The following is a 14,343-nucleotide window of genomic DNA, read 5'->3' on the forward strand; positions in this document are numbered from 1 at the left end:
AGTGAAAGTCATCAGCAATCAGAAGACTTCACAAACACTTGCTCTTTGATTTCCAACTCTCTCCCTTACAACAGATCTTTCTCCTCTTCCCTCCTTACATCTCTCTTCCTTACAGCCCTGTGTCTAGACATAAGACTATCCTTACTTTTTATTTCCGAGGAGAATTAGGCTGATCTTGTGAAGACACCTTCCCTAGGCTCACACCTTATCCATTGCTAACTGGGAATAGCCAGGACTGCAGTGACATTGCCAGAGAGTGATTTGCCTCCCCTCAGTCCCTGCAGCACTAATCCAGGTGATCCACTAAATGGAGCTCTGGGTTTAGTCTTGCCCAGGTGGGAGCAGACAGCCTACAAAGCTTTTGTGTGGCTGTGTTCTCACTTGCACTGCACCCACCTGTACATTTCATGAAGGCTTCAGGGAGCTCATTTTTTGGCTCTTAGAGCTGCACTACACTCAGCTGCTCTGTGTCCTCCCCTGAGAAATGGTTTATTTGTCCTTCTGGATGTTGGTAGGAAGTGAAAACCATCACAACTGAGGTGGTACAACCTATGTATTAACAGCAAAGTTGGCCAGCTACTGGAAAGCTCAGCTGAGAGTGTTGAAGTGAGTCCTTGACAGCCCGGGTAGCTCAGCTTGAAAAACTCACATGAAGCCAGCAGGTCTAAGAGGATTGTGTGCAGAGCACCACAGCTCTCACTGTGGGGAGTGCTCTTCATCCTCTGAGCATTTCCCCCTAGACCAGACATGCAATGTGCTTCCTCCCCAGCCAGCTGCCTCTGCTGGAGGCACCTTTACAATCCCACAGTCTTTTGTTTTTCCCAGTTTTTTATTGCCATTTATAATATGGCCAGCAATGTGACTCTACTGAGAGCTGGCCAGAAAAAATCCTGTCATACGCAAAGCTCTTTGGCCTGTAAATAGATATCTTCTGTAGGGCCCAAACCAAACCATCCTCCTGCCTGGCAATCACTCTGTTTCCACTAGAGGACCCCATTAGCTCCTGATCTGGTGGACACAGTCCTTACGAGCTGAAGATACAGGTTCACAGTACATGCCTGCTCACCACCACCCTCCCACCCCCGAATTACAGCTGGATTGCCCTCTCCCTCTCCAGTCCAACCTCTTGGGGCCTGGACAAGGCTAAGTATGTGCCACACTCTGGGTGTGCTCTGTCATTTCCTTCATGGTGGCTGCAAGTTCTCTGCTCCATCCTGCTCCTCTTTCTGGCTAGGGCTGGAGGCTCCTCAGAACACCTCCCCTGGTGCCAGGAGAGCAGAGAGCCCTGCCCCTACAGGGCCTGCTCCTGCTAGCAGGGCTCACAGCCAGCTGCCTCACAAGCTTCCTACTACTTCAGGCTCCCAAGGCACTCTCAGCTTGGGAAATTTTGACCAGGTATAGCAATGACAGTCCTTTGCAAAGCATTAATTTGCAAGCATGGTGTTGTATATTTGTTTCATATGGTGCATATTATTTATATAAATAAAGGTCTTACAAACAAGCATCTGGTTTTGTCTTTTTTTGGTATCATGTGGGTGAAGGAAGTATATTGGACACGGAGGATTGACATGTCACCTTTTCTTTCTGATTTCTGGGGGTACAACCTAGAAATATTAAACTGTCTTCATACTTTTACTTGTAGCTTTGAAGTTATTGACAATGTCACCCAGCAGATCAAGGCAGATAAATTGTTCAGGTACTTTGGACATGCTACCAAAAACCTCTGAAGTTATTTGACGTGCTTCTTTCATTGATGGCCAGCCTATTGTGCCCATTCATGACTCATAATTGACCACACTGGACACAAACAGGGCTGACAATATGCTTCACAAAACAAGAAGAGAAGCAAAGATGTATAAAGAATCTTCATCTTTCAACTTTTGACATTGTACCTGTACAACATCATTGTCCTTCTCAGTGAAATTGTTAGAAAAAAATACCATTTTTTTAAAAAGGGGTTGCGATACAAGCCTTTGCTTAAATTTTGACTAACACTGAGTTGAAGATACTTGTTGAAACATGATGACAGCTGACATTGTACAGGAGGAGAAAAAAATGTAATGAGTAAATGCAAAGAATCATGAACTATATTAGGAATACATCCTATATTTAGATTCCCCTGAACATAAATCTGATTAAATTCAGAGTAGACTCTAGAGTTAATCCATGTGATTCAGCTATAGGAATTTAGCTCTTTTGCACACAAGACTGTTTTAACTGCACTTTTTCTGTTCACAAATACCAATTCATATTGTTTGTTACAAGCTATTCTTTAATTTGGCTTTCTAAATTAATTCAGCCTCAAACGCTTTAGGTGTCTCTGCCAAGAATAATTCCCTGAAGGGTGACTCTTATGCAGTAACATTACTTTATTAACCCAAGATATTTTTCTTGCTTTGGAGCCTGTTTATATAGTGAACATTTCATTACTGATTATATATTTTTGAAACCAGTTATCTTTACAGCCTTATGGAGATTGTGGTGTCTCTCTCCTTTATATGCACCTGGCCAAAAGCTAAGCTCTCAAGGGGACTGTGGCAATTATACCTGCAGTCCCAGCTGCCTGAGCTGTGGGAAATGGGGGCTTGTGATTCTGGGAGAGCATTTCCTCTCCACACTGTGGGGAACAGCCAGACTAGGGGCCTTGGTGCTGGCTGAAAGCCCCAGTCTCGTTTGATCAACACTGCATGGTTTGCACAATGAACTCTGAACACAAGCACATCCAGGTAGCTGTGGAGTCCTTGATAAGAGAGGAAACAGGAAAAATGGGATGGCAGCTGGTGTGAACAACTGGGCATGGCTGCCATCTCCTGGTGCACGGGGTGTCTGCCACCCTGCTGAGGGTGCTGCCTTGAAGGGGTGTTGATCCATGCTGCAAACAGCTCCCCAAGCCTGTCTCTGAACAGCCCCACAACATGTCCACAGAAGAGCAGGACACTGACATTATTCCCACAGCTGCACACAGCATTCCTCCAGGTCAGTACACGGTGTCCTTGGACTTTGCAGTAATGAGAAACAGATTGCCATTGAAAAATGCAAAGGCACACTCCAGACCCTTGCAAACACAAGCGTGGCTTCTCCCTCCTTTTCTCCTCCTCTGCTGCATGCTGGTACTTGGAAATCAGGATAGAAAGGGGTTTCAGGGTCATGGAATTTCCCTTGCTATTTGTCCCTTCAGGGGGTTTTCAGTCTACATGTATTTGTGTTCCGGCGCTGTCTTTGAGTACATTTTTCTACTCTCCCTGGTGCTGACCCTTTAGAGTTCCTAGGAGCAGAAATGTCATTATTTCTTCACATATGTATTAAATATTCACAGTGATGGAAGTCAGATTTGGTTCACAGAAGAAACATGAAGGGATGTGGCAGAGAAGAGACCCCTCATTCAGAAAACGTGAGCAATGAGGAGCAGAGCCCCTGCTGGGCAAGGAGAAAGTGGGTTGCTGCAAGAGCAGAGGTCATAGCAGATGGGGAGGCACCAAAGTGTGGCAAGGATTCTAGAGGCTGCCTTTGGCTTTGAAACCTCTCATACACTTCTGTCTTAGGCAGGTTTCCCCTCAGACTTCCATCAGATATGGCTAAAACTCCATTGCTGTTGCTGCTGTTGCACCCAAGTTCCAGCACAGGGAGGGTGTTGATATGTCCCCACTATAATCTTGTCATTAATTCACACTTAAGAACTATTCCACTCTACAAGCTGGCTCAATGTTTTTACCAGTCCAGAGGGCCAAGAGAAGGTGAGAGCAGACCAGCTGCCTTCTGTGGTTGCCTTTAAAGGCTACCAGTGTGGTAGACCCACCTCTAGGCTTCACATGCCAGTAGGGGCACAGCAGAGATACAGCAGATTGCAAATGCACTCTGGCAGATAAAACTAGTGTGAAAAACTTCATTGGGCTGACTTGGAACTGGCAAGCTTCCAAATGGACCAGAGAAAGTTTGTCCTCCTTCCTTCAGTGGAAAGGGCTGAGCCCTGGGCATGAATGGTTATGGACCCTGCTGCACTAAGCTGCATGTTGATCAAGTGATTTGATTGCTCCCTAAGTAAACAAGGAGCAAACACCATAATGTCCAGAAAGAAAGCATGTGACATCCAATATGAGGCCCTGGGCAGGGAGAAGAAAAGTTTAGCTGTGCTATACATTGTTTGGAGTTGTCTTATTTGTCCAACGTAGGAGACACTCCCCAGCCAGCTGTGCTCAGCCTTAGATACACTCCCACACTGTGGGGACTGGAGCTGCTTCCTCAGCCTGCAGCTTTTCTGGCTGTCTCAATAGTCTGCTAAACATCTGGAGATTTTTGCATGGCCAGAGGATGCTACAAGCATAAATAAACTGGAAGAGATGGGCACAGTTCCCATCAGCCCCTGCCTTGCTCTTCAAGCTATCATTTGTGCATGTTGTGGATCCCAGCATCAGCACATTCCCCAGTGGGATCATACAGTGGGCCTCCTGCTTGAAGAGGCTGGGAATCATGACACGTGGAGCTCCCCACATGATTCATTCAGATGATCTACATTTTTTGCTGTTCAAATTCAAAACTGCTGCAAGACCCAACACACCTGTATCTTCTTTTTGCCTTCTTCCAGTAGAGAGAGCTCAGAGCTTTCAAAATCTCCTATTTCACCATTCCACTCTGTGTTTCCAGCTGGAAAAGCAGAGACTTTTTTACTTTGTTTCCCCAGTTTGCAATGAACACCTATGTCTCCAGAGTGTGGAACTACAAGGGAAGGATGTCTACCAATGAGTGGAACAAGAAAAGCAGTTTCCACAATGTAACATCTTCCCTTTTATTACACTGGTTTTACAGTCATAAATAAAGTTTACACCCATAAATAAATCCCTAAAATGAAGTATTACTACAGTATTGCATAAATACTTTAATAGTATGAAATATATTCTGAAACATACACATGTAGCCATAAAAGTCATCTTCATAAGAAATTCTGAAAGCAAGAATGCATGGCTGATTACTTCTTTGGAACAGATCAGAGTATGAGATATATTACATGCTGGCCTCTCAAGAGGACACTTGCAGAATCTGATTGCAGAATCTGCAGACATGGAAGGCCTGATTATGGGGCATGGTCTCCATCCCCACTTCCTGATGGCCTCTCATGCGCCCCTTCTGTTCTGTTCAATTCTTAGCAATGCCCAGACAGTGATAAGAGTCTTCTCTGGTGGCAGCAAGAAACTTAGCAAGGCTGCAGAAGAAAAGACTGCCAGGGACTGGCTTTTCTGGTCTTGAATTGATGCACAAACTGAGCTTGAAAGCATGGTGGTGAGGCTCATTAGCATTCAGTTTGCCAGAAATGGAGGAAGCCCCTAGGGAGGAAGAAAAAAAAAATTAAAATTTTGATACCAAAAGCTTAGGCTGTCTCTTCAGCATGATAGACAATTTGAAAATAAAGCATCTGCTCCAGGATATCACTCTGATCCTCCTTCAATGTGTTAACTAATCTCCCTCAAGATACATTTTTCCAGACAACAGGGTAGCACCTCATAATTTACTGTGCCATGTACGCCACTCCTAGAAATACAGACCATTTACAAACAGAAACATTTAAAAGGTGGCAACTTACATAACTGAATGCAGGGGAAGTGGAGTTGGATCCTGTGGAAAGGCAGACTTTTTGGGGTGTTAGAAAGACCCCCCCAGAGGTTTCTAGTAGCACACAATGTTTGCAGCATGGCTAACTCCAAGGCTGGAGCTGGCAGCTCAGAGGGAAGTTGTCAGGGTCTCCAGGGATGGAGGTGACAGCCTCTCCAGGTTCCAGTGCAGCACCATTGTCAGAAGAGACCTTTTCCTTCCATCCTGCTGGAATTTCCCTCACTGCAGCTTGTGTGTGTCACCTTGTTTTCTCTCTGTGCATCACTGAGGAGAGTTTGGCTATGTCTTTACTGCCTTTATGTAGTGGAAAACTGGAGTTTTTCACTAAGCTCCCACTTAGCCACCTTCTCTATAGGTCAAGGAAAGCCTGTTCACTCAGCCTCTCCTCATAGGGCAAGTGCCCCCATCCCCTGCCCTTTGCAGTGGGACTCCACCAAATCCCCTCTGGCTCCTCAGTGTTTTTCTCCTGCCAGGGAGGCCAGGGCTTGATGCAACAGTGTGTATTTCTCTGGAGCACATGCCTGGAACTCACTCAGCTCATTACACCTCGGCATAATTAGTAAAACAGGGCAGGATGTTCAAAGGGGCTGAGCACACAGACATTTAGGTCGTAGTTAGAAGTACTGATGATGGGCCCTGTGCACATTCATTTGAGGGGTGGCTTGTGTTTAGTGAGACAGCAGGGCAGTTGAGCAAGTGCCTGACTTCCAGCAGGCTTCCCAGCCAGCAGGACTCTGCAGAAATCATCAAGGTTGCCTTGCTGGGACAGGCAATATGTTAGCTGTCTCTTTAAACCCAAGGCCTGAAGGGCAGATTCCCCTTGTACGGCTGTAGGTGACCGTGCTGAGTCAGCAGCAGTTTGTCAGCACCGAGGAGCCTTTAGCAGCCAGCTCCGCTCAGCCCCCAGCAGGAATCGCACCGTGCGCTGGATCGTGCGTAAGCTGCTAAATTATTTAATCATCTCAGGCATTAGGACACTCAGAAAGGCTGAAAGCCAAGGGGAAAACGTCTCCTAAACCATTACATTGCATAAAGCACTTTGTTAGATCAGCTGATTGACTGGATATTGCTACTGACTGCGTATCCTGTCACCTGAATGTCTTACTCAGGCAGGAAATGGAAAGGTCAGGTCTTGGGGTACTGAAAGTTCTGTGTAATGTTTGGAGTGGGTGGAACTGAAATGAAGTGAATGTGTACCTTTTCCTCAGCCAGAAATAAAACAAGGCAATCATAGCATCCTACAAACAGGTTAGGTTTGTGTCTGTGACTCTAAATTCCTGCCAGCAGTTTTGTGCATCCCTCCCTCCACCTCCTGCCATCCATTCTGCACAGAGGGAGCAGTTCAAGCAAGAACTTGCTTGCCCCACAAAGGGTGGCTGAGTCCTACACTTTACTCCAGTCCTGGTCTTCTCTCCTGTTCAGTAAACCACTTCCTCTTTCTGAGTAGGATATCAGGCTGCACAAATAACTTCTGCAGTTGTATGGATTGCAAGAAAAATGGAAAGCAGATCTTAGTCATATTATACTCTAATATGTAAACTCTGATCCTGAAGGTAAATCCACCCATCTGGGCTTTTGTACTTGCTCAGAACTTAACTGAAATCCATGGCCCTGTCCTGAGGCAAAAAGAGAATACTTGAATCATGATTACAGAGCTGAAGGAGCTTCTGGGGTCAAATAGGTCCGATAAGCTGAAAGCTAATGAACTGGTAGCTGAATCATGGAAAGGGTTGAAATAATGTACCCTTTCCTTAGTTAAAATCTGAGAGTAGTTCTAAGTCTCTTCTCTTTGCTCCTGTGCAAAAAGGTACAATGTAGCAGCACAGTCCTCTGGCAATCTCTTGCCTGCTTGCCTCTCTGTTTAGGCAGCTTCAAACCTATGCTTATTTTTCCTACTATCATTTCTGCTAACACCATTGCTGGGATCATCCAAATCTCCTTTTCCTTAGATTTTTTGCATTTATTTTTGCTCTTGATGGTTTTTTTCAGGTGTCTACTTACCAAAAAGATATGTAAGAGTTCTATGCTATTCAGAATGAAGTATAAAGTGACGTTCTGGGGCCAATAATCGTCTTCTCCAGGTTGGTATGCAACAAAATTTCTCCAGCAGTACCTGTAATCTAAGAAAAGAGATACCCAGTCACTCTTGATGAAAAGATGCCCAGTTCTTTCTTTATTAACATGTCATTGAGTCATTTGTTTCTCAGTAAGAATACAGTAAAGGACAAAGATATTCATACAAGGTGTGCACAAATAATGACACAAATAAGTTAGTGGAAAGGGGAACCAAAACTTTACAGAGTAGCAATATGTCTAAAAATGAATTGCCAGAGAGAGAAATTGATCATTGTGGTGGCTTGGGTAACCCTTATCACAAATAGCATGCTCTGGCATCAAGCCAAGAGAAAAGGAATCAGCAAGTGGCAGGAGTGAAAAGGGAAGTGGGACATGCAGTCAGAGCTGGTCAGGCTCTCATTTTGGCAGCCTTGTGCTTGAGAACACAGCTTTGGTAAGACAAGTTGCTTCAATCATGAATCTGTCTGACTTATCCAAATGATCAGGGAAAAGCTGGAGTGAACACTCTAACATTTAGTAGTTTCATACTGATCTTAGTGTTGATATGATGGCCAGAGCTTCTGACAATGCTCTGGGGCTATAATCCCAGAGACAGCGCCCCCAATATAAGTAATGTCCTTTAAGATTGCATTTGATCCGGTGGGTTTCATAGCTCCACACTCCAGTGGTAAATATCCACACAGGAGTGTGAGGTTCATCTCTTCAAATATACATTCCTTTTTGTGAGCTGCTTGTCTGGACTGTTTTTACAAACATCACCAAGCAAGCAAGATACACACACAAAAAGGCAAGACACGTGCAAGATACATCTTCTGTGATGCATCATCTGCAAGTGTCCTTTAGACAAGTTTCCTACTCTTCTCCAGCTACCAAGGGAAATCAATTACTTGATGCAGCTGGCAAGCTGGTCTGCATGTGCATTCTAGGAGGGACAGGATTTTACACTGCATATAAAGGAGGTGTGGAGAGCTAGAGAAACCTCCAGCCCTTCATCTTCAGATTTGGCAAGAGGAAATGACCATGCTGGTCCTGCTGCTCTACAGGACTGGGGAAGAAATAAGGCAGAAGAGAGTGACATTTTTGCACTCACTAATCCTCCCTGTAATATGTAATGTAAAATAATTCATGCTTAGGGGGAAAATGTATAAAAAACAAAATTGTAAAATAAATTAAACATCCAACGAGCCTCTGACCACGGACAGCCCAGAGACAGATTACCACACGGAAGTTGCGACACTCCTGGTGGCAGCAGGAAAGAATTCCTCGTTAACAAGTAAAAAGACGTGGCTGGTGCGGAGATGGGCTTCTCCTGGAACCACCCAGGAACACCCAAGGACCATCAGTACTTGGTAAGTGTCATCAATCAAGATAACAGAAGTCATCAAGAACATACATCTGAATGCCCAACTTCTGACATGATCTGCGCCCCCCACCACCCAAGAAGCAGCAATTGTCCAACCCTGCACAGTGAAAAGAAACTTCATGCATATGCGGGGTGACAAAAGAAATCGGGGCACCTCTGCCTCAGGCAGAAAAACCTGTATAAAGCAGCCTTGCTGGAAACGGCATGTGTGAACAGAGGGAGGTCGATGCGATAGAGGTCGGGTCTTGGTTCACCCAGCGCCGATCCCCGGCTCGACGCTGACTCTGACTGTGGCTTTCGAGGAACGTATTTTTGGTCGCGAAAATAAAATCTTTTGCATTTACTAATTTGGCTTTCTAGTTGATCATTTATAACACTCCCCAAAGCCAACCATCTCCTCTGTTACAAACTAAGAGTGCACATAATCCCAGAACTTTCAATCCACACTTAGACAAAGAGTATCTGGGTTACCTTCAAGGTTCATGATACGTATAGTGACTCCATTCATCATCAGGTTGCAGAGACCTTGTCGGTTCCGGATATCGAGGTGCCTGAACAGCTTGGCTGCATATATTACCAAGGTCACGTTAGGGTGTGATCTCAGGAACTCCAGAATCCTTCTGGAGCAGTTTCCACAGGGACTAGTTGAAAGGAACCAGGTGATGGAGCAAGGAGTTTGTGGCCTGCTATTGAAATGATTTTCCAGAAAGTTGACTTCAGCATGTTGTTCATGATTGTTCAAGCACCAGTTCCTCCAGATGGAGCCTCTTCTCCACCTGATTTCATACAGCAGGTACACCCGTCCATTTTGTGTAGGTGAATAATTTCTTTGGAAGTCTCTTGGCTGCATCTTCCACCTGAAGAAGAGTACCAGCAGTACTGTGATCCCAGCACTTCAATGATGTTTGGACTCCCACTCCCAGCTTTTCCCATCAGAAATGAGCAGCTTGAGGAAGGTTGTGATTTAGCAATCTAGAACTGGAATTTGATGAAAATTTCAGAACACCCCAGCGCTCCTCAAGAGCTGTTGGGTGGGTAAGCAAACTCATCGCCACTCAGAGATCAGCACCGGTCAAAGCAGTAAGGCAACTGGAAAAGGAAGATTGAGGAAAGGGATAGTAAGAATAAAACAAGGCAAAAAGCTGTCTCTGGAAATTGCCAAATTGCCAGGAAGCAGTGAGTGACAGAGCTACACCTCTTACCCTTGGTTGTTCTCTCTGGATGATGGACCTGTGTAGAAAAGATTTGTGAGTTGCTGAGGAAAGCAGATCAGAAAACAAAATTTCCTCTACCCTTTCTGTCCAGACCCCTTTCAGTTGTATACACACCCTCTCAAATCTCTTTTCTCTAAAAGGGGTCAATAAGTAATCACAGCAAAGCAGGATAGGCACTCTGGGATGCAGGAGGTGTGGACTCCTACCTGAAAGTTGAACTTGATGGTGGTTTAAGCTATCTTGTACACGAATCCTTGCTCAGTTTAGCACATTATGGTTGATTGTGTAAATACTCAAATTTAAATTCCCTGATTTCAGCTGTACTGAATCTGTTTTTCCCTGACTAATCAAAGAAACAGAAACTTATCCCTTTAAATCTTCCAAACCATTTCTATGAGAACAGGCAAAGCTTGAGCCATTTTCTCATTGGTACTCATAATCTTGGCGATCCAAACAAAAACATTTCCACAACCAACTTCCCATCTTTACTTAATCTGTAAGTTTCTAAAAAACTCAAAAAAAAAAAAAATTGCCAAGGAAAAAAATACCGGTACAGAAAGGAGGGTAACAAATACATACAGGGTGGCAACACAGCCCTGCCTGATTATACACATTTTATCTTCCATAGTGGCAAGCAACTTTGGCCCCATGACTTATTCATCCCTTCCCAGCTGAGGGTGTAGAGGAAAACAGTTGCAGGTGATCATGGCTACTTATTTATTTTGTAAAAATCCATCAATAGGAAACTTAAGGATCTATGAATTGTCATTTTATTTGATAAAATATTCTTTTTTAATTTTAAGTATATATAAAAGAAAATAAATTAATTTTATTTTTAATTTTTGTTTTTATGAATTATACATAATATAATAAAGATTTCTTTTTAAATATCCTTAGAATTAAGATAGTAAAGGCATTTTTCTGCAGCTTAGCTCCTGAAGATGAGAAATTCTGAATTATACAGAGTAAAATTACATTTTAACATGAAGAAAATAGTTTTCCACATCAACAGAGACATGATCAACTACTCGCACAGCCTTATTGCCCTCTTTCTTTAAGAAGACTATTCCAGTTATTTATCACAATGAAAATAAAATAGATTAATACATAAGCTAACTAAATTGCTCCATTCTTAATGCTTTGAGATATCTTTTCTCAGTAAAAGTTCTTTTGGATTTTGAATTCTTCCTGCCATACCTAGATTAACAAAATTACATTAATAGTTTGAGGCTGGATCCAAGACTCAAGATACAGTAATGTATTCAAAGACATAAAACACAAATCCACATCTGTCTCCTATGTATCCTCGTGCCAACAACACACATTTGTGTCTACACTCCAGTTCTTTAGATACAACTACAGTAAATTTCTTGATTATCGAGAAATAGGCCTGCCTTTCACATAAATGTACTTACCTCTGGCACTGACAGCAGCCATGGGTATTTCTGGATTTGTGTATTGCCTCCAGGGAGACTGGTGTGCATTTATAAGCGTTACATTAGTTTCAGTTTCTATTCCTGAATCATAATACTGATCTTTGGGCCCTATTAATGCTGCTGATTAGCTGAGCATTTCCTTATGGTGACTTTCTTCACACTTGTACTATCCAGCTGGCTGAAGCTGAAAGCAAGCCCCTGGCAGCAAAGAACTGCAAATGGGGGTGATCCCACTCAGACACTGATCTGGCCTTGAGTACCCCTCAGGTACCTAACAGGTGAGCCACTTTTTGAAGTGCAAACAGAAATTACATTTCTTTTTAAACTCTGGCTCCAGAACAGAATAGCAAATCTTCTCTAGTCACCCCAATATGATGAGAGAGAAAAATATCTATACAAATGGCATCGAGCCACACAGCTGTGGCATGGCACATCACTTCTCTGACACACAGATGCCACGAGGAAGTTGAGCAGAGCCCAATGGAAAGAGTAAACAGAAGACTTCATGTGCAGAACCCGCGAGCCTGTGGAACTGCAGCAGGTGATGGTGGTCACTGCCATTTCCCTTGGTGAGACTTCTCCTGTGGAGTTCCAAGGACTGCTCACACCCCTTTGAGCCTGAGTCCTCACAGAATCAAGCAGACACTCCATGTGTGTGACCTCTGAGCTGTGGTCAGTGACCGGGCAGCCACTCTCAGGCTGACTCTAAGCAAGCTTCTCACCATCCAGGAGAGTTTGGAAGTGGACACCTTGTTGTGAGGGAACATCCAGATATTTTTGAAATATCAAAACTGAGAAGATCTCTGTACTCATGTGGACACTGAGAGCAAGACATGAGCCACCTGTGGAGTATCTGCAGAAGCTATTGGTCATGATATGAGTTCACTGATGCAAATAGAAGAGGCATTTTCCAGTGCCCCGAGAAATCTGCTCAGCATTATGAACTGGGCATCACCTTACTGTGATCAGTTCTGTAACTCTCACAAGATGCAGCAAAAGAATATTTCCCATTTAACCTGAAAAATTACTGAAATTAATTTAATAAATAATAAAACTAGCTAATAAAACTAATAAAACTAGCTGGTTTCTAGTGAGAAGCTTTTCTCTGACACACCCAAAACTGGCTTGCAGAGGAAAGGGATTACAAAAGAATTCTTCACATGCCTTAGGTAGTATCTCTGTCACTCACAGTTTTTTCTGGTTTTGTGACACAATTATTTTTGGCCTGATGCACGATGTAGAGATTGCCTTCCTTGGTGCCAAGCTGGATGTGGGATTTTAAAGCTAAGGGAGTGATTTATTTGTATTCTTTGCAGCAAGCTCTCCGTATTCTGTTGTTAAAAAGTGTTCAGCTTTCCACCAGGGCAGAAAAAAACCTGGAAGTGTACATGAATGGTGAAGTTCAGAGGGAGTGGGGATTCAGGCACTGGCAGGACTCTCTGTCGAGGAGAAGAGTGGTTGTGGCAGGTCATCTGGCAGTGCCAACACAGAGTCTGCCCTCTTCTGCTGCAAGGTCACTCCTCACTTCTCAGCACAGAACTGTTCCCTGGTGGTTGCATTATTTCCTGCCATAGAAGAGTGAAGGGGAGAAACTCAAACACTCAAGAGATTGTTGAAACAAAACCGTGATTGACTAATATGGTTTTGAGCTCATGGGTGTGATTCTCAGTGAGAGAGGAATGCTTTGGTGCTGTAGAACTCCCTTCATTGCCCTATCCTTACAGTACATATTTACAAATAAGCAGGGGTGAATTAGGCTTAGAGATGATTAGTCTGATTAGTCTGAAAGGACTGGCTTGATTAGCAGCAGTAGTTCCTGACTGAAAACCAGCAATGTGCCACAGAAAGTGGAGAAGGAAAAATGCCCGAGCAAGCAATCAGCAATGCAACACTTTCAGGTGTTTGCAGGAAGCTGAATGTGCTGTATGAGATGGTGAAAAGCCAGAATGAAAAAAAAAATTGGAAATATTGCTCTGTTAGCCTAATGTGAGAAGACTAATCCCTTCCCAATTCAGTCGTTTCTTTAACCCAAATAAAATCAGGAAGACAAGGTTCCCACACAAGTGAATTTTCATACTTCTAGAAGAACTTGCACATTCTGTTTGTGGGGACTAGGCTTCAGTGAGTCAAGAGGAGGATGAAGACCTTCATAAGGATCATACAACTAGGTGGGAAACCTATTCTTTGATTTTATGAGCAACCAGCAGCAATCCAGTATCCCTTTAAATTGCTACATGCCTGTAGCAAGGGTTATCTATATAGGTGGAGTCTTGTATTACTCAAACAACTGTGGTAAAAATTTTTATTCTACTTCTCATGCAGTTAATTATGTGCCCTTACAGAAACTGCTTAAGGTAATGTAAGAGATGAATGCAGAGGTGGCTTGTGATGCTGAGCTATTGGTAACATCTGAATATATCTCAACCACTCCAGGAAAAGGATTTTTTTTTTTAATAACCACCACTCTCATTTGTATGCCCTGTGAACCTGAATGCATTTTGGAGGAACATACACAGCAAAGGGTACATAGAATGGTAGACAGACACTTTCTCATGCCTCCTTTAAACACCAGCTTCCTTAGACCTTCATGAGACTATTCCCTTTGGTGGTAGTAGAGACATGCTGTATATATATGATGAGTTTCAACAGG

The 14,343-nt window shown here is 43.6% G+C and overlaps 1 protein-coding gene across 1 annotated transcript; it reads right to left on the reverse strand.

Moving 5' to 3' along the window:
* Positions 1 to 4,833: 4,833 nt before the first annotated feature.
* LOC139593172 (C->U-editing enzyme APOBEC-1-like) lies at positions 4,834 to 10,925 on the reverse strand. Its single transcript, XM_071433871.1, has 4 exons — positions 10,246 to 10,925; positions 9,515 to 9,900; positions 7,606 to 7,724; positions 4,834 to 5,318 (listed from the first exon to the last, which is right to left on the reverse strand). The coding sequence occupies exons 2-4, from the start codon at positions 9,891 to 9,893 to the stop codon at positions 5,292 to 5,294; spliced, it is 525 nt and encodes a 174-aa protein (XP_071289972.1). The 5' UTR covers positions 9,894 to 9,900; positions 10,246 to 10,925; the 3' UTR covers positions 4,834 to 5,291.
* Positions 10,926 to 14,343: the final 3,418 nt, after the last annotated feature.

The sequence above is a fragment of the Agelaius tricolor genome, unplaced genomic scaffold (assembly GCF_023055355.1).
Source record: "Agelaius tricolor isolate 1412-34295 unplaced genomic scaffold, bAgeTri1.0.p SCAF_9, whole genome shotgun sequence".
In the NCBI taxonomy this organism is placed as follows: Eukaryota; Metazoa; Chordata; class Aves; order Passeriformes; family Icteridae; genus Agelaius; species Agelaius tricolor.

What these genes read in the sequence shown, in the direction of transcription:
- LOC139593172 (XM_071433871.1), bottom strand. Translation starts at nt 9,893, where the DNA reads ATGCAGCCAAGAGACTTCCAAAGAAATTATTCACCTACACAAAATGGA. An exon ending in ACGTATCATGAACCTTGAAG is followed by an intron (nt 7,725 to 9,514) that starts GTAACCCAGATA and finishes CTCTTTTCTTAG; the next exon opens with ATTACAGGTACTGCTGGAGA. An exon ending in AACTCTTACATATCTTTTTG is followed by an intron (nt 5,319 to 7,605) that starts GTAAGTAGACAC and finishes CTTCCTCCCTAG; the next exon opens with GGGCTTCCTCCATTTCTGGC.